General features: G+C 38.2%; 2 protein-coding genes across 6 annotated transcripts; both read left to right on the plus strand.

The window, feature by feature from the left end:
- Positions 1 to 673: 673 nt before the first annotated feature.
- LOC142170673 (uncharacterized) lies at positions 674 to 5313 on the plus strand. 5 transcript variants are annotated; one of them, XR_012700015.1, is made up of 5 exons: positions 674 to 1762; positions 2908 to 3005; positions 3621 to 4199; positions 4295 to 4414; positions 4503 to 5313. XR_012700015.1 is itself a non-coding variant. In XM_075232749.1 (5 exons), the coding sequence occupies exons 1-5, from the start codon at positions 2570 to 2572 to the stop codon at positions 4615 to 4617; spliced, it is 447 nt and encodes a 148-aa protein (XP_075088850.1). In that variant the 5' UTR covers positions 1789 to 2569; the 3' UTR covers positions 4618 to 5313. The 5 variants fall into 5 exon arrangements, 1 of the variants encoding a protein (XP_075088850.1); XR_012700018.1 differs by having other exon boundaries at positions 675 to 1762; positions 4147 to 4199; XR_012700016.1 differs by having other exon boundaries at positions 690 to 1762; positions 4115 to 4199.
- Positions 5314 to 6461: 1148 nt separating this feature from the next.
- On the plus strand, positions 6462 to 8229 carry LOC107790012 (small ribosomal subunit protein eS21-like). The gene is made up of 4 exons (XM_016611897.2): positions 6462 to 6619; positions 7150 to 7253; positions 7370 to 7502; positions 7999 to 8229. Exons 2-4 carry the CDS (start codon positions 7204 to 7206, stop codon positions 8062 to 8064), a joined length of 249 nt encoding a protein of 82 aa, XP_016467383.1. The 5' UTR covers positions 6462 to 6619; positions 7150 to 7203; the 3' UTR covers positions 8065 to 8229.
- The last annotated feature ends 15021 nt before the right edge of the window (positions 8230 to 23250 follow it).

The following is a 23250-nucleotide window of genomic DNA, read 5'->3' on the forward strand; positions in this document are numbered from 1 at the left end:
TGGAAAGAGAAATCAACTATCCGAAAATCTTGCTGGGAATTTCATTTTGATTGGGAGAATATTTTCTTATCAAAACAAAAGATTAAGTCATTAAACCATTTACAAACTACTACAACAACAACAACACAAAATTGCAAGGAGAAAAACGAAATCAGTGGTTGAGCAAAATATTTTTCTGGGTAAAGAGGACGGCAACAGAACAGGTTCTACTTCAGTCTTACACCTCTTATGATTTCTGTAGTGTTAAATTAAACCTCTTGTGATTTTTGTAGTGTCAAATTGCCCATGTTAAAAAATGTCTACGATGTGTTTGATAAAATGTCTCAACTGAACTATTTGAGAATAAAGTAGGAAATCAATATTTAACAATGTGAGAAATTGTATTCCTTAAACACACATAGCAAGTTGAATAATTAAGATTAAAAACTGTTTCACAAAATGCTGATCGAGAAGAACATATTTCTTCCTAGTGGCTATGCCTACTTTCAAACACAAAAGGCAACATGATAGCAGTTTGCTCTACATTTATTACTTGAAAATTAGACTCTATTCAACCTTTTATAGACGCCAATCTTAGTTTATAAGTGAAAAAGTTCAAAATAGCTACTTAAAAGTTATGAATAAGATTGCAGATGACCCCATGTCTTGTAATTCATTATTTGAGACTTTTTTTTAAAGTTTTTCCAAAATTGAAGAATATAGATTATTTGTCATATTCATATCTTTTATAATGTAGATTTATGGAGATATCAAGTGACTCTGAAAGTGGATGTAACGTGCCAATAAAACTTGGCATGGAATTTGATTCAGATGAGCATGCATATGATTGTTACAATGAATACGCGGCTGCAATTGGTTTTAGTGTTAGGAAAGAATATGCAAACAAAAACAGAGTACACGGGTATGTGACTTCAAGAAAATTAACATGTTATAAAGAAGGTTACAGAGGTAAAGACAAACGAGATCCTACTGTTAAAAAACATAGAAAGGAAACTAGAACCGGTTGCTTGGCTCATGTTATTGTAAGTCGTCAATCAAATGGGAGGTTTCGCATCACTTCATTCGAAGAGAAACATAACCATCCTCTTGTTCCTCTATCTTTATCTCATCTGTTGCCATCACAAAGAAAGATAAAAATGGCTCAAGTATATGAAATTGACTTATTAGATGATTCGGGGATACGTCCTAAAGCTTCATTTGATTATGCTGCTCGTCAAGCTGGAGGACAATCTTTTCTTAGGCTACACTAAGAGAGATCATAATATCTTCGTGACAAAAGAACAGATAGTTTGAAACATGGAGTGGCTCATAGCTTGGTGAATTATTTTGAGAAACGAACTGTAGAAGATCCTGCTTTTCGATTTTCTTTACAATTAGATGATGAAGGTTTGATAACTAATATATTCTGGGCTGATGAAAAGATGATAATGGATTTTAAGATTTATGGAGATATTGTGTCCTTTGATACAACATATAGAACAAATAAAGAATACTGACCCTTGGCATTATTTGTTGGTTTGAACAATCATAGGGAAATGGTCATATTTGGTGCAGCCCTTTTATATGAAGAATCTGCTGAATCTTTTGAGTGGCTTTTTAATGCATTCTTTAGGATTATGTCTGCAGAGAAACCAAAGACATTTATCACAGATCAAGATCCCGCAATATCTTTTGCTGTCTCATTAGTAATGGCACAGACATATCATCGCCTGTGTATGGCACTTGGAAAAGTGATTTGCTGGTACCGTATCCCACTATCCCTGTAAGTAAAGGATTCTACATTTAAAGAAAGGCTAAATTATAGGAATATTTAGTTTTAACCATATTTTAGGGATTGAGTTAATGGATTTGAAAAATGACATATGTCATTAAATTAGACCTCCACTGCTAAAATTGGAGAGATCCTACACAGGAGGGGAGCCAGATCCTTTTCTTTTGCTCTCTCTCCCTCTTTAATTGCAATTGTTAATGTAAATCTTTTGCAAATTTGTGTACTGTAGCCTTCTTTTGCCTTTCCTTAGGTACTCCCATGCCAACTTGCCTGAATGCCTTTGTTGACGCTGAATTTTCTGCAATCTCCATCTCTACCGAATATTTGCTCTGCTTTTACAGCAAAACTCAACAAATTCCAAACAAAAATTCTTATGGCTTCTCTAGTGCATTGAATGATACATCCTTGTTAGATCTCCATGACTTGCATTTGATGTTTTCCATGGAAAAAAGACAAGCTTCATATAATGCAATCCAATTGAAGCATATAACCTTAATAGATAATTTGGTCCTCCATATCAATTTCCATGGCCAGGCATCAAGCACCTGATTTTGAGTGCAGTTTTGCTTGTAGCACTCTTTGACTGTGAAGATACCCTTGCTACCCCAACACATAGTGTTTGAAAGATCTTCATCAATGTTGTAGCTTTCCACTCTTGCTAGCATTTTCATCAAACTTTCCATTTCCCAATCTTGTACAGACCTTCTCAGATGCACATCCCAGTTGTTGTTGCTCCTGTTCTAAGCAATTGAGGAGTTCTTGTCCATGGAAATTTGGAAAATGTTAGGATAATCATTCATGAGGGCTGTGTTATTCAGCCAAATGTCCTTCCAAAATCTGATGTGCTCTCCATTACCAGGTTTGAAGTGGATCTTCTAGAAAAAATCATTGTTCAATTTGCTAATAAACTTGCAGGGACAAACACTTAGAACGAGTAAGCTTTAGATTGCTTCAAGCCATTAGAATGAGTAAGCTTTCTAGAGTTAGTGTGACAAAGTTTATAAACGTGTTGATTGGTCGGTCTATATGAAATTCTCACGATATATGCTTGTTTTATTGAATATTGAAACATTCTTACTAGTAAGTTACATGACTTTCCTATTTCCTTAAGCATTTATACTTTCCTAATGTTACAGCAAATTGCATTGATCAAAGCTCAAGCAGGGGTGAAGAACAACACGAGACGGTTGAGCAGGAGCATCATCCTGGAAGGATCAAACCATATGATGATGTGGTACATTTTCCACTATTTTGCTTTTTTGTGATCTACTTGTTGCCCATTCACGGAGATAAGAGCAATCCTATCTTTCTGTGCTGTTTTGCTATTTCCTGGTGTACGTTTTGATAAAAATGAGAGAAACACACAAAATGCATCATACAAAAGCTAAGCAGTGGTTGATTTTTAGTGATTGGGGGAAGCAAGGTTGCAACTGTAGAGTTCTGAATATTAGTCTTATGTAAACTTTCCTAATTTGTAGAAGCACTGAGGGTTGCTATTAGTTCATCCTTTTGCTTTTTCACTTTTATTTTCTTTGTGATACTTGCTATATGACAATGATTACTGTGTGCTTACCTTAGGAAAAAAGTGATTATTTTGCAATGGAGGATGCTCGATATTTCATTTGTTAAAACAGGAGCTTGTTTGCAAATAATGATTTCTAGCAAATCAGTTTGCACATTTGATTCTAACTCTTACAAAGTCTTCTGTTAATGGCGCTATTGAATACTTCAATAGTAGGCTAGCATATACATGCTTTTGAATCATGTTGTTGCTCGTTTGCTTGATTTGTAGAAGCTTGCTCCAGCTTGATTAGCCTAACATGATCGATGACTCTTCTAACCCATTCAGTAAAATAGGTCTCGTTGTGTCCAACCATGCCATCTTTATGAAAAAGAAAGCACTGCAGACGATCTTTGGGGGATGGACACTCTTTTCCCATTGGATCCCTCCATGCACCCTGATGTTTCATCCCTGATTGATTTGCCATCCAGTGGTAAGCATATTGGCCTGAGCCAGCATACTCTAACCATCCTTTTGGATAGAATTCCATCACGCTGCTCTCGCGGTCCATGAAGAGCATATCCGTTAACTGTGCTCCACATGGAGACGCAACAATATCGCTGTTGGTGAGCACTTTCACCTGATAAAGGACATTTGTGTTAATTTCAGTGATTGCTTGGAACTACTGCAAGTAGGGTAATATGAATAGATTGTTGGTATTAGTTGCTTGGTAAGCTTTAGTTGTATATTTCATTGTGAATTACCATTGCTCCATTGATATTTTTTGGGGTAATAACTGAATACTAATGGAAGAAAAGGAAAACATGTGTACCTGGTCGCAGAAAGATAGATCGTCTGACTGAACTACTTGCAGAATGCAGCCTTTGATTCTTGCACATTCCTTTGCAAATATGTCAGTTACAGCAGGTGCATTCTTGAACGAGCGTGAACCTCTTCTCATTAGCAGAGTAAGTCTTATAATTGGAAACCCTTTTTATTAATCTCTCTACCCTTGCCTGCAGGATTAATGCCACAGTAACTCCTAGCCTTGCAGCGCAACAGGTCGAACAGCTTCAGCTAATTCTCCTGCCCCATTTGACTTGTCTCATGCCTCATGACAATGGCTTTCTCAAAACAGTAAGGTACATCTCTATCAAATACTTCCACCTTAACTTTACCAAAATTTGCTTGCATAAGTTGTTGAACCCATGACCCCATTCTTAATCTCAGTTCTCCCCAGTGGAATAGGGCCCATCTTGCTGGCTTCAAACACTTATTTTTCATTGACCATCTTACAAAAGGAGCCACTGCAGATAATCCATGCCATAGATTATGGTGGTCGTAATATGTGTAGGATATGAATGTTAAGCCTTCCAATAGAATAGCAGAGTCGGGAAGACTTTCTCGCCATGCCAAAGCATATGAATTCTTTGTGCCATCCTTAGTATCCCATCCCTTAAAGCAAAGAAGCCGTCCTTTGGATGCCTTAGAAGGGAAATACAAGTGTTCTGCTTCATTTTCCTCGTGTGTATCGTTCAAAGAGCTCATAAACCATGTGTGGCCAGTTGTGGCTGTTTCTCTAAATCTAAGGTCCTGAAGGGGGAGGAAAGTGATAGCGTCTTTGAGCTTCGCCGTCATGGTTTCCTTGACATCAGAGTAATTCTCTTGGGAACGAAAAGCACATCTTTGAGACCTTGCTGATAAGGAGAAATCAAAAGGATATGAATACTGGATATGGAAAAGGATGACAAAAAGAAACAAGGTGAAAAAGAAGATGCTGATGAATTTTGTGGTTAAACATTTGTTCTTGCTCCGAGTGCACAACTTCATCTGATGCTCCATTTTCATGAGTTTTGCTCAATATGAATCTACTTAACTGGCAGAGAGAAGCAACATAAGACTATTTCTCTGGCTTTTAGGAGCAAACTATTCTCGAGATTGGAAGTTAATCTATATTATAACAACTTACGGATGGTATGCTCGGTAAATACTTTAATTCAGAACTTGAGCCATGTTTTGCGTTAGCTTCATTGTTTTTGGTACTTATTTCTCGTTTCGTCAACCTTGCATTAAATTCTTCACAGCTAACAAATTATTTTACACTTAGGAATCCGCCCTTCTATGGTCCTTGTCAAGATTCTTAGAGTACTAACGACGAAAATGATATGGCTGATCTCTAAAGAAGAAAATGGTTATTAATGTTAAATTAACCACACACAAAAAAAATATCATCCCATATCAGACGTTGAAATTTGTTGCAACTCTGCAAAGAGGAATATAACATCGGAGCTTTACTTAAAATTAAAATGTGCAATCATGAAAATATTACTTCTACTAATTTTGAGTCTTCCAAACTGGCCAAGTTTTGGTTTTACCAAGGGCATTCAATTTTGTAAGAGAAAATTTATTAAGTTGAGATCAACGAAATCAGTAGTATAATCTAAGAAGTTTTTAATAAATCTGCTATTCTACAACATCTGTTGTTTTAGGGGAAGATTACACTACATATCCCTATAATATGATTTAACTGCACGTCCAGTTTTTGTATTTTAAAATCAACTACTTATATAGTATTTATTTAATGAAAATTCTACATAAGTATTAGTTTCAGTAGTATTTCCTTTTTACAGGGGTGCGAAGTGTTTAGATTTGAAAAATAGACATCTCAAACTAAGTATATTAAAATAGAATAACTAAAAAATAAATTAGAATTACTAACATAAAGTTCTTATATATTTAATCTTATGAAATAAGAAAGTGAATAAGAATGTTATGAAATGTGAGAATGGGAATGATATTTTTGTCAAACACTTCTATTGAAAAGGAGAATAAATATTATTGAAATATATATCTTTCAAAACTCTTAAATAGGAAATGAGCACAACTTACTTAATAAGAATATAGTCATGAGTTTTCTTGCACTAGGAAATGAGCACAACTTACTACTAATAATTTTCTTGCACTTTGAACATATAAGTTATTCTATTTTTTTTCTATATAAAAGCTTAAGAAACTTAGTGTAATAGGATTTTCTCAATTATTTCATTAGTTTGTAATTTTATTATTGATATTTTAAGTTTATTTAGCTAGGATTTTCGTTATATAAACGGTTTAAGTTAAGTGTTTGATAAGAATAACACCGTTAATATATTTCTTACCGGGTCTTTTCAAATGAGGCGGGCCGGATGGTTCAAAGGTCTATGTAATTGCGCAAAACAACTAGGGTTATTTAAGTCAATCGGGGCTGAATTAGGGTTTTTGGTGTTTTTTTTATAAAACCTTTAAGCAGCTATTCCTGCTCTTCTCCCCAATAGCAATCGTCGGTGTCGTCTCTGTCTGTCTTCCGGGTAACAATCTCACTCTCCGTGTGCACACACATTTTCCTTCTCAATTTCAAAGGCCTTTACCTTTTGTATTATTATGTATTATGTCAATTTTGTAGTCTACATCGAATTCCTTTGTATCTCTGTAATTTTTTGCATAAATAATACATGTTTCTTGTTCGTGCAATCAAACTTTGTGCTGGAACTGAAAATGGGATTTCCTGTATAGCCTAACTGATTTAGCACCGTAAAAGATGCTGTATCGTAACCTTACATGTGCCAATTTTTCAAATTGTTACAGTCAGATTTTCTTTTTGAAATTTGATAGTGTGTGCATCTATACGAGTGTGTACATTCAATCCAAGCCATTTAAACTTGTGTAACAAGAAGTAATTTCATCATATTTCATTTGATTCATACTTGTATCATGTCGATTGGGATGGTCGAAGTGTAATTAGTCTTACTTGTGTGGATGCTTTTGAATTGTTGGAATACTTCTAGATTATTATTTATTATGGAAGTTTGAATGGCCTCTTTTTAATGATTGACTGTAGCTAAATCCAGGAGCTTTTAACTTCTAAAGTCTACTAGTGTAAAGCATTGCCAAGATGCAGAACGACGAGGGACAAAACATGGACCTTTACATCCCTAGGAAGTGGTACGTATTTCTTACTTCCAAACACTTTGGATTAGAGTCAGCTGCCCCTGGTCATTTAATTAATGATGGTGTAATATTAGTTTGTCCTAGATAATTAATGTACTATTTGGATGCAGCTCTGCCACTAACAGGTTGATCACTTCTAAGGATCACGCTTCTGTCCAGCTCAACGTTGGGCATTTGGATGAGTTTGGCCGATACAATAACCAGTTCACTACTTATGCTTTCTGTGGATTTATTCGTGCCCAGGTATGTTGCTTGTTGTTTTTGAATATCATGTGAAAGTAGTATTTACCTTCAGATTGTCTGCTTCAGATTGTCTGTGTCATATCAAACATCTTTAGAGCCTTGTTGGCATTCCTGCGGTCTCCGTGCCTATGCTCTATGGTCTTAGTTACTTTTGGCGTATCCATTTTAGATATTTTGTTTTTAGTGGTAGGCTATTTTTCTTGTCCCATTCTTCTTTCTGTGAAGTGTTGATCATTGATAACGAGTATTATACAAATTAATGGCAGTTTTAGCTCTTTGCGATGGTGGTTGGTATTCAAGCTGGTAATTTATCCTCCATCAAAACTTGTAACATAAAGAAGGATGCTTCTTTTACATTTATTGTTCAAGCTATGATTTGGGGCTATGGTTATCTTGACTGGTGGATTATTATCTTTGGATCTTGTTGTCTTGGCTTATTTTGTTTGCTTTTGCTGTTCATCATTTTGTGCAATTGATTTGAAAATCCTTTCTGCAGGGAGACGCCGATAGTGGCCTTGATAGGCTCTGGCTAAAGAAGAAAGCTGAAGTTGGACAGCAATGAGTTCCTTTTTGCTTTTGTCTTGCCAGCAGTTCTTTTTGTTGTTAGTGGCTTGATCTCTTCTTTGTTTAAAGTTCATTATTAGACAAATGGAACTGCATTTATATTACATTTTTACTATTTTAGTGATGTAACTTGATTTTCTACTGTTAAGAATTTTTTTGGATATGGCGGACCATTTAGCTGGTTGAATCATTTATCCTGCTTCATGAGCCACTTGTGTTTCTTAGAATTTGGCTTTATGCTTCCTTTTGTATGCTCAACTTTCCTCTCATTTAACTAAACAAAAGGATATTATCGTTAATGGTTAGAGTGAGGTAGGCTACCCTGTTTCTATTTCATCGATCTTCTTCCCCGTTTCTCCCCCTTCAGCCCTTGTCTTTCCATTCTAGAACCAAGCATAATGTTATTTCTTCAATCCTGAACTTCTGTGAGATACTTTGGATTGGAGCCGTAAATTTTTAATTTTCCACGCTGCACAGTTTAGTGCAACTGCAGTTCTAAGTCTAACCAGATCTGGCGTTGTGCTTTTGTGGCACGACGTTGATGGTTTTCAAGACCAAAGTAAGAAAAGCTGCAAATTTATATTCTCCTGGAGAAGATGGTCATGTACTCTGGGACATAATTTCTTTGTAAATTCCAAGTAATCCGTGGAAATGGGCTGTCATGGCAAACTTAAACCAAAACCTGACCATAGTTTTAGGCCCCTCTTGCCAGGTAAAGATAAGTGTAACAATGTGAACAATTCAAGTTATGTAAATTACATCCCACATATTATGAATGTTACGTCATTAGTTATCTAAATACATTTGCTACCAGCTAACCTCGTTAAAGAAAACTTTGAGTTAAAGGGCACAGCTTGCGCAAGGTATTTTGACACTTTGCATGGGGAGAAATTCAAAAATAGCCAGATTTACAAGTGGTCATTCGAAAATAGTCACAGTTTCAAAAGTAATCGACATTTAGCCACTTTTCATGTAAAGATAAATCTGAACAAAAACACTGTTCGAAATCCGGAAAATACTCCACCATAATGTACTTATGCTGGAACTCCATTATAATATATCGGAGTTCCAGTATAATATACCGGTGAAGTTCATGCACAAGTGTTCCAATCTCTAGTATATTATGCTGGAACTTTCCGCGTGTTGGAGTTCTAGAATAATATGCGGGAAATTCATACACAAGTGCATCGATCTCCAGTATATAATGCTGGACCGGTCCCTGTTGCAGCAAAATAATAGCTATTTTTCAATGACTTTACATACGCTGACTATTTTTTAATGATCAATCCGAAAACTGGCTAGCCCGTACTATTTTTACCTTTGCATGTGCAGTGACAAATGTGACGCCAACAAAGATTTGTGTAATGTCATCTTCAGTTGGGATTGATTTTCAATGCCCCACATTGTTACAGGCCTCAACATCCGCGATCTATAGCTACACCCCGCCGTTTATGGGCAAGATACAGTATTGATGGATTGAAATTAATTATATTCGTTAGCCAAAATGTGTAATATATATATATATATATATTAGTCTCTCAGAACGTGCGTTGCACGTTTATTTCACTTTATTATTATAAAATTCATTTTGCAAAATGTTGAATTTTAATTATATAAATGTTTTAAGAATTCTTATTTGAGTTATAAAAGCATGTAGACATATTTATTTGCTAATCAATGTTTGTTTACAATCGTCTGTTAGGTATTTGCCATAATTTTCTTATCATATTTGGTTTTCCTATTTGTTGAAGGAAAGGGCAATATAATTACCTTAATTGGGTTTTCCTTTTTGTAGAAGGAAATTATAATTCTCCTATACTTGGCTAGTCCTTTTTCTTGTAGGAAAAAGTTTGGAGTTCTATAAATTGAAGATCCGTCCTTCTCATTCAGTAGCATCCACAATGTAGCCATAGAGGCTTGAGAGTAGTGTTTAGGGGGAGAACTTTACGGGACAAGTGTTAGTGTTTCCTTGTGTTTGCCTCTTCGTGAGGTTGTTCTCTCGATATTTTGTACTCTCTTTTTATATAGTGGATTGCTCATCTCCTCGGTGGACGTAGGTCAGTTGACCGAACCACGTTAAATGTTTGTGTCTCTTTTGATATATTTCTCCTTTGTTGTATGATTTATCGTCGCTCAAGGTTTGCTTTGCTAGCTTCCGTATGACACCTGATTTTTACGGTCCTAACATCGTCTCCATTATTCAACATAAAAAGTTACGTTCTGCTTGCTTTCTTTTTATAATTAATTACATAAAATGGTTTAACTGAGATAATTAAGTAAAAATTATTAGTTCCTTTTAATCCAAAGAGATAGCATCTCTGCAAGCCGACTTCATATTGAAATTAAGACCATCTACCTTTATTTAGTTGCAGGATATGAAGATTAGATTATCTCATGATTTAATGTATTACAATCACAAGTGGCACAATATTCAAAATATCGATAGCAACAAGAGTGAGAATAAGGATGAAACTTTTTACAAATACATGTTTGAAAAAGACGCAAAAATCACATTTCGTGACAAAAGCAATAAGCAAAGGCTCGAAAACACATCAAGTAAGAAAATTAAGGCTAACAAAATATTTAACCCAAAAAAAATATTTACTAACCTATAGAATGTATTAGTAACTGCAAAAGCAAAAAATAAAATTATTTCTAAGATATTTTGACAAACTTACTGTTACGCGGCGCCTTCCTGAGATTCCTTGGAAGGGCGACGTAAGGCTAAGCAACTGATGTCAGTGCAGTTGCTGTCCGCCAACTGAGGTCCCCTCCGTACGCTAGACTAGATTGTCAGTGCCGTACGGGAAAACCAATGTCAAGAGCAATTGAGAGAACAAGAATGAGAATTGAGAATGAAAGAAAGCTTGATTGCATTAATGAAAGCTATTACAGAAAGGCAACGCTGTGTCGAGGGGGAGAAACATCAGTACAGAGAATTGTTTGCTTGCTAGAAAGTTTGATTGCTTGATCCCCCTAATAATGCTTAAAAAAATAATCCAAAGCTACAAGACTAGACTTGATTAAGCTAGAGAAACATAATGGAAGTACATGGAATAAAACTACTCTATATTTACAATGAAAAAGACTTAGTTTGCTATAAGGCAGAAACAGGTCCGTTGTCAGCAGCATAGACTTTGGCATCAGGGTCTGCGCACGCGGCGTTGTTTGCGCGCGCGGCGCTGTTGGCATCTGCCTACGGTTGGGCGCTGGCGAGGGATATCGGTGGGGCGACAGAGGCACATGCGCGCTTGTCACTTGGCGCGGCCAAGACCACGGGTCCGTCCGTGGCGCTAGGCATTGGAAGGCTTACTAGGACGTCACGGGGCGCGCCCAAGGGGTCATGGGGCACGGCTGGAAAGCCGCCCATGACATTCTCCCCCACCTGAGTTGGCGACGTCCTCGGCACCTTACTTGCAAGATAATCTTCAATTAGGCTCTTATAGGCTTTAAGGTTTGTTCCCCTCTCCCAAGTGTTCTCCTCTGCATCACAGCCCTGCCATTTCACCAAGAACTCTTGGTGATTTTTCCTTGAGGCATGAATCACTCTATCATCAAGGATAGCTTCAACACGCCTTTTCCCGGTTGAATTGGGCCCCCGAATACTGGGTATTGTGAGCTGGCTCCTTGAAGGATCCTCCGTGTCTTCCCGAAAAGGTTTCAGGAGGCTGACATGGAAGACAGGATGAATTTTCCACCAAGCTGGGGTATCCACCCGGTATGCAACTTTCCCAATGCGCCTTTCAATAGACAAGGGTCCAATGTATTTTTGCAATAGGCGAGGGTCATGGACCCCCGCAAATAAGTAACGCTTTGGAATTTTGACCATCACTTTGTCTCCTACTTGGTATTCAACAAAGCGGCGATTCTGATCAGCATGCCTCTTCATCCGCTTTTGAGCCTTGACAAGATAGCTCCGCACTATCTCCAAATTTTTCTTCCACTCTTTAGATAAGCTAGCAGCTCGAGGAGATTTAGACATATTTGGTGCATTAACTGTGTGTGGGAGTAGCGGTTGCTGTCCGGTAACAATTTCAAAAGCGCTTTTGTTTGTACTAGAGCTCTTTTGTGAATTGAAACACAGTTGAGCAGCATCCAGAAGCTTCACCCAATTCTTCTGCGATCCGGTTACAAAATGACGGAGATATTCCTCCAACATACCATTGAACAGCTCTGTCTGGCCATCAGATTGCAGATAAAAACTTGAGCTGTGACTCAACTTCGACCCAAGGCACTTAAAGAGTTGGGTCCAAAAGTTACTAGTGAAGCGTGAGTCACGATCACTAACAATGTCTTTGGGTAGGCCCCAATATTTGACGACATGAGAGAAGAAGAGTCGAGCTGTATTTTCTACTGATACATATTGTGGGGCAGCAATAAAGGTAGCATATTTGGAAAACCGATCTACCACAACCAAGATAGTTGTTAGATCTCCGACCTTGGGCAATCCGGTGATAAAATCCAGGGAAACACTTTCCCAAGGTCTCTTTGGGACAGCTAGTGGTTCCAAGAGTCCCACCTGTGTTAAGCGGTCTGACTTGTCCTTCTGGCATACTAGACAAGTCTTCACATACTGAGCAACGTCATCGGCCATTTAAGGCCAATAATATGCACGACGAAGTAACTCCATGGTGCGTTCTTCACCGGGATGGCCAGCCCACAGAGTATCATGACATTTCGCCAGAAGAGTCCTTCGTAGATCTCCTCCTTTAGGAACATAAAGTCGGTTCCCTTTCACTTTCAGAAAACCATCTTCCATGTAGAACTGACGAGTCTTGCCCTGTCCTACCAAATCAACCAAATACTGTGCAGCAGGGTCTTTGATGAGTAAATCCTGTATCTGATCCTTGATGGATGTGGCTACTTCGCTCCCCCTTAGGGTGGCGAGTAGGCACATCGATGCTAGATCAGCTCTCCGACTGAGCGCATCAGCAACATGATTGGTCTTCCCACTTCGGTACTCCAGGTTGAAGTGGAATTCAGCTAGGAGTTCCTGCCACCTGGCCTGTCGACCATTCACCTTCGGTTGGGTCATGAAATGGCTAACAGCTGTGTTGTCTGTCTTGACCACGAATGGGGTTCCCAATAGATAGTGCCTCCAGAGGCGCAAGCAGTGGACGACAACCAATAATTCTTTCTCATGGGCAGCATAGCGCCGCTCTGCATCTTTTAGCTTCCGACTCTCGTACGCTATAGGATGCCCTTCTTGTAGCAGGACTCCACCGAGGGCATAGTCAGATGCATCTGTTTGTACTTCGAATGGCTTGGCCAGATCAGGAAGGGCCAAGACGGGGCTACTAGACATAGCCGCTTTCAATGCGTTGACGGCCTCCGCTCGCTTGGGTCCCCATTCCCAAGGTGTGACCTTCTTGAGGAGTTCTATAAATGGTACTGCAATGAGCGAGTAGTCTTTCACGAATCGCCGATAGAAATTTCATATACCAAGGAACGCCCTCAAGGCGTGGATATCCTTAGGCGGCGGCCAATCTGTGATTGCCTGAATCTTCTGTTGGTCCATCTTGATCCGCCCTTCCTCGATGACATGTCCGAGGAAGTCAATTTGCTTTTGAGCAAAGGAGCACTTAGATAGCTTCGCATATAGTTCATGCTCCCGCAATCGAGCTAGGACCTTCCGCAAGTGCATCAGGTGTTCCTCTAATGTTTGGTTATATACCACAATGTCATCCAAGTAGACCACCACGAATTCATCAATGTACTCTCGGAAGACTTGGTTCATCAAAATGCAAAACGTAGCTGGGGCGTTAGTCAAGCCGAATGGCATAACCAGGAAATCGTACGACCCATATCTTGTCACACAGGTCGTCTTGTGCTCATCACCCTCTGCAATCCGAACTTGCCAATAACCTGTCTTCAGGTCTATTTTGGTGAACACCGTCGCACCACCTAGTCTATCGAACAAGTCTGCCATTAGCGGAATAGGGTATTTGTTCTTCACAGTAATTTTGTTTAGAGCCCGATAGTCCACACAGAGTCGTAGACTACCATTATGTTTCTTTTGGAATTGCACAGGGGACCCGTATGGGGATTTGGAGGGCACAATAATCCCTGTGTCTAGCATTTCCGTCAATTGTCTCCGAAGCTCGGTGAGTTTGGGTTATGACATTCTGTAAGGCACCTGGGCGGGTGGCTTCGTGCCCGGCACCAGCTCAATTTCATGGTCCACAGTGCGCCTAGGCGGTAGTAGCTTTGGCATGTCTTGTGGCATGACATCTTCAAACTCTAGTAGTAGCTCCTTCACGGGTTCAGGAATGGGACCCGATGAGCGTTCTACATCTTCGATGCAGAGGGTTGCCAGGAACGTGGGTTCATTTCTTTTGACCCCCTTCTTCAACTGCAAGTCAGAGATATTTTCAACGGCCATCTTCATGGGCATGCACGGGATAATGCAGGGCTTGGTCCCGTTTGCTCCCATCATCAGTAACATGTCAGCATATGGTACATGCATGGTGTTGGTTTGCCTCAGGAATTCCAATCCAACTATCAACTCGAAGTCATCTATGATCACCACGCAGGTTGAATTTTCCTTCGTAAGGGCCAAGCTTCACCGGTACTTCTTTGTCTATTCCACCCACTGGCTGGGGAGGTGAGTTGATAGCCTTGACACGGCCTCTACCTTTCCCTACAACTAGACCAAGGCGCTCCACCTGAGTCGAGGCTAAGTAGTTGTGGGTAGCACCCGTGTATACCATGGCCTGAATGGGCTTGCCATTCACCTTCATCTCAACGAACATTAAGGTCCTCTCGTGCTTAAGAGGGGTCTCTTCATCCGCCTTCTTTTTCCTTTCTTGGTGACTGGACATGGGCCCTTCTTCTTACGGATACCAACACTAGTCTCTGCTAATGCCACAGAAATGGAGCCAACAATAGCATTGAAGGCACCTACTGGTTCAGTCTGATCCGTATCGTCTGAGTCGTCATCCGTCCAATCATCAAAAGTCTGATGGGCGTTCATCTGTGCCTGTGGGCACTCATTGTTCCAATGTGGTCCGCCGCAATGACGACATCCTGAAGGAGGCTTCCTCCCCCGATCATTGTTGTTAGACGCAGCACTGTTGCTGCCTGTGGAGGGAGCCTTAGGTTTGGTTGAGCCCCGATCTCCCCCACTTCTGCTAGGGCCACCATTGCTAGACTGGCCCCCTTTGAATCCCGCTCGGGCAGGCGGCTGAGGCCTATCCTTCCGAGCTTCCATTTGATAGTCCCCAAAGCATTCAACTACTTGGATCGCCTTGGGCAGGGTATCTACCCGTTGTCTTTGTAGCTCCATACGGGCATAAGGTTTCAGCCCTTCTAGGAAAGTGAAGAGCTTGTCTTTGTCCCCCATGTCGTGTATGCTTAGCATGAACGCGGAGAATTCCCGCACGTAGTCCCGCACGGATTTGGTCTGGCGGAGCTCCCGTAGCTTTCTCCTTGAATTGTATTCAACATTTTCGGGGAAGAACTGTAGGCGTATGACTGCCTTCAGTTCTGCCCATGTTTCGAGAGCATCTTCACCGGCCTTGATGGCTTCATATTTCACCCGCCACCAGAGTTTGGCATTACCCTGAAGATACATGGCAGCAGTTGCTACCTTCTTAGCTTTTTCTAGGCCCCCAACATCATCGAAATATTGTTCGACATCAAAGATGAAGTTCTCCACTTCCTTGGCATTCCTAGCTCCACTGTATGGCTTTGGCTCAAGAATTTTCAGTTTTTGTGTCGCGGAAGTGGGGTTTGCAGCGCCCCCGATCTGGTTTCCACCGCCTCGTAGCAGGCCCTGTAAAGAAGCATTGACAACATTGAGCTTGTCTGTCAAGTCATCAATAGTTTGTTGCATGGCAGTCACCCTGTCTGCCTCTTGTGCCCTGTAAGCTAAATCCTCGGCACGCTCCTGTTGGAGTCCCTCGAATTTGCCAAATATTTCGGCTGCCTTTGTGGCTGCCGTTTGTCGGTCTCCCTCGGAGTCATGACTGATGTTTTCTATGTCAACTTCGGCCTGGAGCACCCTGCGGTCCAGGTCGTCCAACCTTTGCCCTAGGCTGGTTCTTAGTTCAGGCACCGTATCCATGATGGGCAGTAATCCGTCAACCGTCTGTTCAAGGGCCGCAATGCGGTCCCCATGATTCACCATGGTCAGAAATGGTGGTAATGGCAATGCGTTCCCTCGTCCGATGTCGAGCCTAGGCTCTGATACCAACTGTTACGCGGCGCCTTCCTGAGATTCCTTGGAAGGGCGACGTAAGGCTAAGCAACTGATGTCAGTGCAGTTGCTGTCCGCCAACTGAGGTCCCCTCCGTACGCTAGACTAGATTGTCAGTGCCGTACGGGAAAACCAATGTCAAGAGCAATTGAGAGAACATGAATGAGAATTGAGAATGAAAGAAAGCTTGATTGCATTAATGAAAGCTATTACAGAAAGGCAACGCGGTGTCGAGGGGGAGAGACACCAGTACAGAGAATTGTTTGCTTGCTAGAAAGTTTGATTGCTTGATCCCCCCTAATAATGCTTAAAAAAAATAATCCAAAGCTACAAGACTAGACTTGATTAAGCTAGAGAAACATAATGGAAGTACATGGAATAAAACTACTCTATATTTACAATGAAAAAGACTTAGTTTGCTATAAGGCAGAAAACAGGTCCGTTGTCGGCAGCATAGTCTTTGGCATCAGGGTCTGCGCGCGCGGCGCTGTTGGCATCTGCCTGCGGTTGGGCGCTGGCGAGGGATATCGGTGGGGCGACAGAGGCACATGCGCGCTTGTCACTTGGCGCGGCCAAGACCACAGGGCCGTCCGTGGCGCTAGGCATTGGAAGGCTTGCTAGGACGCCACGGGGCGCGCCCAAGGGGTCATGGGGCACGGCTGGAAAGCCGCCCATGACATTCTCCCCCCACCTGAGTTGGCGACGTCCTCGGCGCCTTACTTGCAAGATAATCTTCAATTAGGCTCTTATAGGCTTTGAGGTTTGTTCCCCTCTCCCAAGTGTTCTCCTTTGCGTCACAGCCCTTCCATTTCACCAAGAACTCTTGGTGATCTTTCCTTGAGGCATGAATCACTCTATCATCAAGGATAAATAATTGCGAAGTCAAGTTCCCAACAACAAAACTGTTGCTAAAAGAAATCTAATATTTTAGAGGTTCATGACAAAAAAAATCAAGAAGTATTCTCTCTATCCAAATTTATGTGATATTCTTTTTTTTAGTCAGTCTTAAGAAATGAAATCTTTTTATATTTAGTAACGATTTAACTTTAAACTTTTTATTATCCTTAGTGAGATGATCAATTTAGAAGCCACAAAAATTCTTATAGCTTATATTAGACCGTAAATTTCAAAAGTATTTCTTATTTTATTAAAATCAATGCTCAATTAAACACCTTCACACAAATTGAAATGGAGAACATATTAAAAATAACTAAAATAATGCGGAAAAATAAAACTCCAGAACCAAAAATATTGCTATGAAATAAAAGTAAATGAAGATACCAAAAAATAATATTTGTCAAAGGATTTTCTGATTTTTAGAAGGTTTCATAAAAAGTGTAGTATAATATATACCAGATTAATTGAACACTGAAAATATATGATCGGGTGGGAATATGAGAACATGAAAAACAAACTTACAATATGAGACAGACAAGTAATATACAACGTCTTTTTTCTCTTCAAATTCTTTTTATATTTGAGGTCGACATAAACGTTTCTTTACGGAGAATGGTTTGATTTGCAATCAAGCAACTTTTAGGCAAAGGATTAATATTGAACCAGTTAATAAATATCAAAGGACACATCCATTCGTTTGGGGTGTTATTGCACGACATTTTCTTTTATGTTCTTTTTTAACTAAAAATAATAATTAAGTTATTTAGAGGGTATTTAGGTAATTTAACTTTTAAATTAGGAAGTTCATATGTATATTATGTATATAATACACATATTAATAAAAAAAAAATATTTTATCAGATATTATTTTTGGAAACGACTAAAAATATACATTTCTCTATAAACTTTCGTTGCTCTTAATGAAAATTTCATTGCACCCCTTCGTATTGTGAAGGTCACTGCAATCGGTATGGAAACGGCGGACAGGATTTATGCATCCACAGACTCCAAGTGAGACCAAAAGAATTTATCTTTTATCTAATCAACAGTCTGGACTGATCCATAGTGTTAGTTCACAGCAGAAAACGTTTTCTGATATTCGTTTTATTACTCTCCGGGGCAAAATCTATTTGGTACGATCAATTTTTAAAGAGTTCAAAAGTTTCTTTTTTCAGTTACATCTTTTTCAAGTGATTTATAGTCTACTAAGAAATCAGTGTCCAAATCTACTAAAGAACTACATGAAATATTCTCGTACTTTAAACCTTATTGGCGTTATTGCTCGTTTTTTTTTTAACGGGGAGAGTATTAAAGCATTGTTGTGTTAATCTTTGTACTCTATTTGGTAATCTTTCTTGCTTAAGGGTGTGTTTCGAAGTCACATGTTAGCTTTCGATCGCAAAATCTTTATTTTCCCCTAAACTTATCCGTCACTACGATGTGTTCTCCTTTTTTGTTCTCGGGACCGTTGCCGAACACTATTTTCAGTCATGCCTTAACTATTGTTGTATGCTACTAATCTGTATGCAGAGGCGGAACTAGAGAAGTAGATACGGGTTCGGACGAATATATTAGTTTTTATTTAGATCCTGTATGTGTATTAGGAAATCCACTAAACATAAATATTTAACTGCGAATGCGATAATTAAAATAAGCTATGAGTTTGATGGCAAGTTCAAAACCCTTAAACTTCGAATATTGGTTCCGCCTCTGTCTGTATGTTGAATCAATAAGCATTGAAATTTATTTTCTCTTCGAAACTTTTGTACAAGTGAAATTAACTCGAATATGTATGAAACAAATATACAAGTTTGAAATAAACTCGAATATGTATGAAATGAATATACAAGTTTGAAATGAACCACGATTTGGGAACAATGTCATTAATTTATTATTTAATTGCAAACCTTTTGGTGCGGATAACACTCCATGTAGCCCCAATGTGAGGAAATTAAAAATAACCAATATCTAATCCAATGCTTAGATATTCAAACAAAATAATACAATATAAAGAAGATTGACGATTTCACACTCACAATGAATTAATAAAAATAAGAACTAGGCATCTTTCATGCGGATTCTAAAGGAGGGTTACTACTTTGCGTAGTTGTCATCTCCAGTTTTAAAGTTTGCTTTTCCTTCTTGTGTTGCTTCATCTCACCATAAAAATATGAAATGAAGCCCCAAATAGAGAGGAAAAGTGCCACTCCTATAATAACAGCTAAGACTTCTGTAACGGAAAGCAAGACAACAATAATGACACCAGAGAGCAAAGAGAAGGAATAAGAAAGGACTCTAATGGCTCCCACAAAGAAGAATTGCCAAATAACGGCACTCCATACTAGCACATTATAGTATTTTTCTTCTCCAAGTCCAAATTGTTTTGCCTCTCTTGAAATTGCTTGTACAAATTATTTATACTATCAGTTTATAAAAAAAAGACAGTCCAGTGCACGAAGTATATCACATTCACGCAAGATCCAGGCAAAAGCCTGCAGCCGAAGGGGTATGATATAGGTAGTCTACTCTGATGCAAGCATTAATGGTTGATTCCACGGCTCGAACTCGTAATCTATAACGGAGACAACTTTACCGTTGCTCCAAGGCTCCGCTTCATTTATACAATCAGTGTATAAAAATTAAATCTAAAATTATTTGATGTAAGAAATTTAAGTCGATCCTTATATGGAAACCATCCATGTGTAGAGTAAGTATTTTTCACCTAACTGGATTTATTGATAACAACTACCACATGATAGAAGCATGGAACACTGAACTGGCCGAAAGGTTTGAATGAGTATGAATTATCACTGCTGCATTTAAACCTGCCACACGGTACTAATTAAGTACTAATTAAGCTCACTCCATACCTTGTGTATAGTCTAGTATACGAAAAAGAATAAGCAAAACCTCTTAACCTTAAATGACGTAGGATCACATATAGAGGTGTTCATAACGCGCAACGGAAGATAATAACAATCTTCGGTAGAACTTTTCATGTTTAGACTTTATTTACATATCAAAGATCGGTTATAAGACATACCAGGTGAAGAGAATCTTGTTTCAAAATTTCTTCGATAGTGCAAAGACCCTACACGTATCCACACCGAAACTGGTCCTTGCTATCAACTCCTTGATCAATGAAACCCCGTGAACAAATTGAATGAAAATATTGTGTTGAAATTTTCTCAAAAATCTCAACTCAAAGGTAGAAGAACAAGAAACAATTTTCTTATACAAGTATTTTCTATCTTGGTTTAATATTGCACTATTACTTTCTCAAAGTAATTTTTCTTCTCAAGAATGACTCTCTTGCTTTCTTTACAATATGTATAAGATCTATATGTCTCTTATTCTTAATTAGGACTCACACACACACACACACACACACATATATATATATATATACACACACACAAATAATTTCCATTGAAAAATACAAATCACGTGTTTTATGGCAAATATTTTAAAAAATATATCTATAACTTATTTATGGAATTCAATTCTAAATTGAATTCTACAACTTAATCAATATTTTAAAATAAAAATATGTAACTCATTTATGGAATTCAATTCTAAATTGAATTCTACAACTTAATCACCATTTTAAAATAAAAACATGTAACTCATTTATGGAATTCAATTCTAAATTGAATTCTACAACTTAGTCAACATTTAAAATAAAAACATGTAACTCATTTATGGAATTCAATTCTAAATTGAATTCTATAATTTAGTCAATATTTGAAAATAAAAACATGCAACACATTTATAGAATTCAATTCTAAATTGAATTCTACTTAGTAATATTTTTCTATTAAAAAATTAACTCCCATATTAAATGGGTTGAAAATAGTAGAAAATACCATAAGGGCTTTCCATGTTAATTAATCCAATTTAAAATTAAATTTACTAACAAGACTTTATTAATATTTTATATAACATCTCTTATATAAAATAAGCGCTAATCACATATATATATTTCAACCAAGAGATATAATTTAATTTTCTATTCCAAATAAAATATTTTAATTTGTTCACAATATTAATTATATCCTCTGTGCTAGCAAAGAATATAATAATATTTCATTTGGACTAATAACTAAATTTATTTGACTAATTAAATTCTTTAATTTAATTATCAAATAATAAAGCAATTAATCCTTTATCAAAGATCAGAACACTCGTTAGTGTGTGACCCCATAGGTTCAATACTAAGCCGGTAGTAAATTGATCACATCAATATACTAATCAAGGGTGACGTCTAGCAACACTCCTTAACGACCGGATAGAATGAAGTATACAATTTACTCTCAAGAACCCGTAGAAGAATAATGTACTAATTCCTTCTGTCATTATAGCTCTGGTCACCCTAGGATATAGTTCAACTGTCAAATCCTAATAGGCGACCAACTATGTGTTCATGTCAAAATATAATCAACCATTGAATGACCTAAGAAACTCTTTTCTTCTTTCATTCAATTGCCCTGACCAAGGTCTTAATTTGGTTGGTCATAATTCATGACAACATGGAGCTTAAACTCATTACCAAGAGTTGACAGATTCCATCTTGATCAATCACTAATTCTACAAGCATTTAATCATACCCAATATCCTTTCAACTATCGCCCTAGGGCCATAGGTGTCTAGTATCAAAGTACAATAAATAACTTGTCAATTACTATGATGATATCAGGTCAAAGGAAGTTCTTACATCATATTCTTCCAAAGAATATCCCATTGACAGGTTATGGTAATTCTAACCATTAGGAATTATCCAATGAGTCGGTTCAATGACCATTATGCATCATCTATCTATGCGATTTAGTTAATGAGATCAACTAATCTTTATCCTATAAAGATGATCACATAGATATTGATCTAACTGGATTATTAATGTCCAAATTAATAATCCTATGATCAAGAACAAAATTTAGATTAAATTATAAGAAACTTCACTCTCATTATCATGATCTCTATCACAATGTCAAGTCTCAAAATTTAATCAAGGACCTTATCAAATTAATCAAGCAATTAATAATAATGATAAAAGATTATCAAATGCCATATATTATATGAAATAACGTTCACAAAAAAATATGTTCAAATCATCAAATATGACATTGGATCTAGGGAATATCAAATATATCCCTAACAATCTCCCACTTGCGCTAGAGCCAATCGCTTTTGGACTTTATTCCCAATTTCCACTTGTGCTTGTCAAACTCCTTTGCTCCAAGAGCTTTAGTGAATGAGTCTGCAGCATTTTCCTTTCCATCAACCCTTTGAATCTCGACGTCGCCACGTTCAATGATTTCTCTTATTAAGTGATTCCTTCGAAGAACCTGTTTGGATTTTTGGTGTGATCTTGGTTCTTTTGCTTGAGCAATGGCTTCAGTATTGTCACACAACAATGGAACTTCACCCTCTATTGAAGGAACCACACCAAGTTCAGTTAAGAACTTTTTCATCCATACAGCTTCCTTAGCTGCTTCACTAGCTGCTATATATTCTGCTTCAGTCACTGAATCAGCTACTGTAGCTTGTTTGGAACTTTTCCAACTCACTACACCACCATTTAAGGTGAATACATAACCAGAAATAGATTTGCTATCATCTCTATCTGAAGAGAAACTTATATCAGTTTAACCTTCAAGTTTCAACTCAAAATCTCCATAAATGAGAAATTGGTCTTTAGTTCTTCTTAAGTACTTAAGAATGGTCTTGACCACCTTCCAATATTCCTCACCAGGATTTGCCTGATATCGGCTAGTCACTCCTAATGCATAAGCCACATCGGGACATGTACATGTCATGGTATACATGATAGCTCCCACTACACTAGCATATGGGACCCTACTTATGCGTTCTCTCTCTTCAGGTGTTTTAGGACAATCCTCCCTACTGAGAGTAATTCCAGTGCCTATCGGTAGATACCCTCTTTTGGAATTATCCATGTTATACCTTTTCAAAATGGTATCAATGTATAAAGACTGGAAAAGTCTAAGCATCTTCCTAGATCTATCTCTATAGATCTTTATTCCCAATATATAAGCTGCTTCTCCCAAGTCTTTCATGGAGAACTATTCA

Source organism: Nicotiana tabacum, chromosome 16 (genome assembly GCF_000715075.1).
Source record: "Nicotiana tabacum cultivar K326 chromosome 16, ASM71507v2, whole genome shotgun sequence".
NCBI classification, from domain to species: Eukaryota; Viridiplantae; Streptophyta; class Magnoliopsida; order Solanales; family Solanaceae; genus Nicotiana; species Nicotiana tabacum.

Bases quoted from the DNA above. Each gene is read 5' to 3' on its own strand.
- LOC142170673 (XM_075232749.1), top strand. From the start codon at position 2,570: ATGAGGGCTGTGTTATTCAGCCAAATGTCCTTCCAAAATCTGATGTGC. The intron at 2,631-2,907 runs GTTTGAAGTGGA...CTAATGTTACAG, and splicing joins GATGTGCTCTCCATTACCAG to CAAATTGCATTGATCAAAGC. The intron at 4,200-4,294 runs GTGCATTCTTGA...CCTTGCCTGCAG, and splicing joins AAATATGTCAGTTACAGCAG to GATTAATGCCACAGTAACTC.
- LOC107790012 (XM_016611897.2), top strand. From the start codon at position 7,204: ATGCAGAACGACGAGGGACAAAACATGGACCTTTACATCCCTAGGAAG. The intron at 7,254-7,369 runs GTACGTATTTCT...ATTTGGATGCAG, and splicing joins CTTTACATCCCTAGGAAGTG to CTCTGCCACTAACAGGTTGA. The intron at 7,503-7,998 runs GTATGTTGCTTG...TCCTTTCTGCAG, and splicing joins GTGGATTTATTCGTGCCCAG to GGAGACGCCGATAGTGGCCT.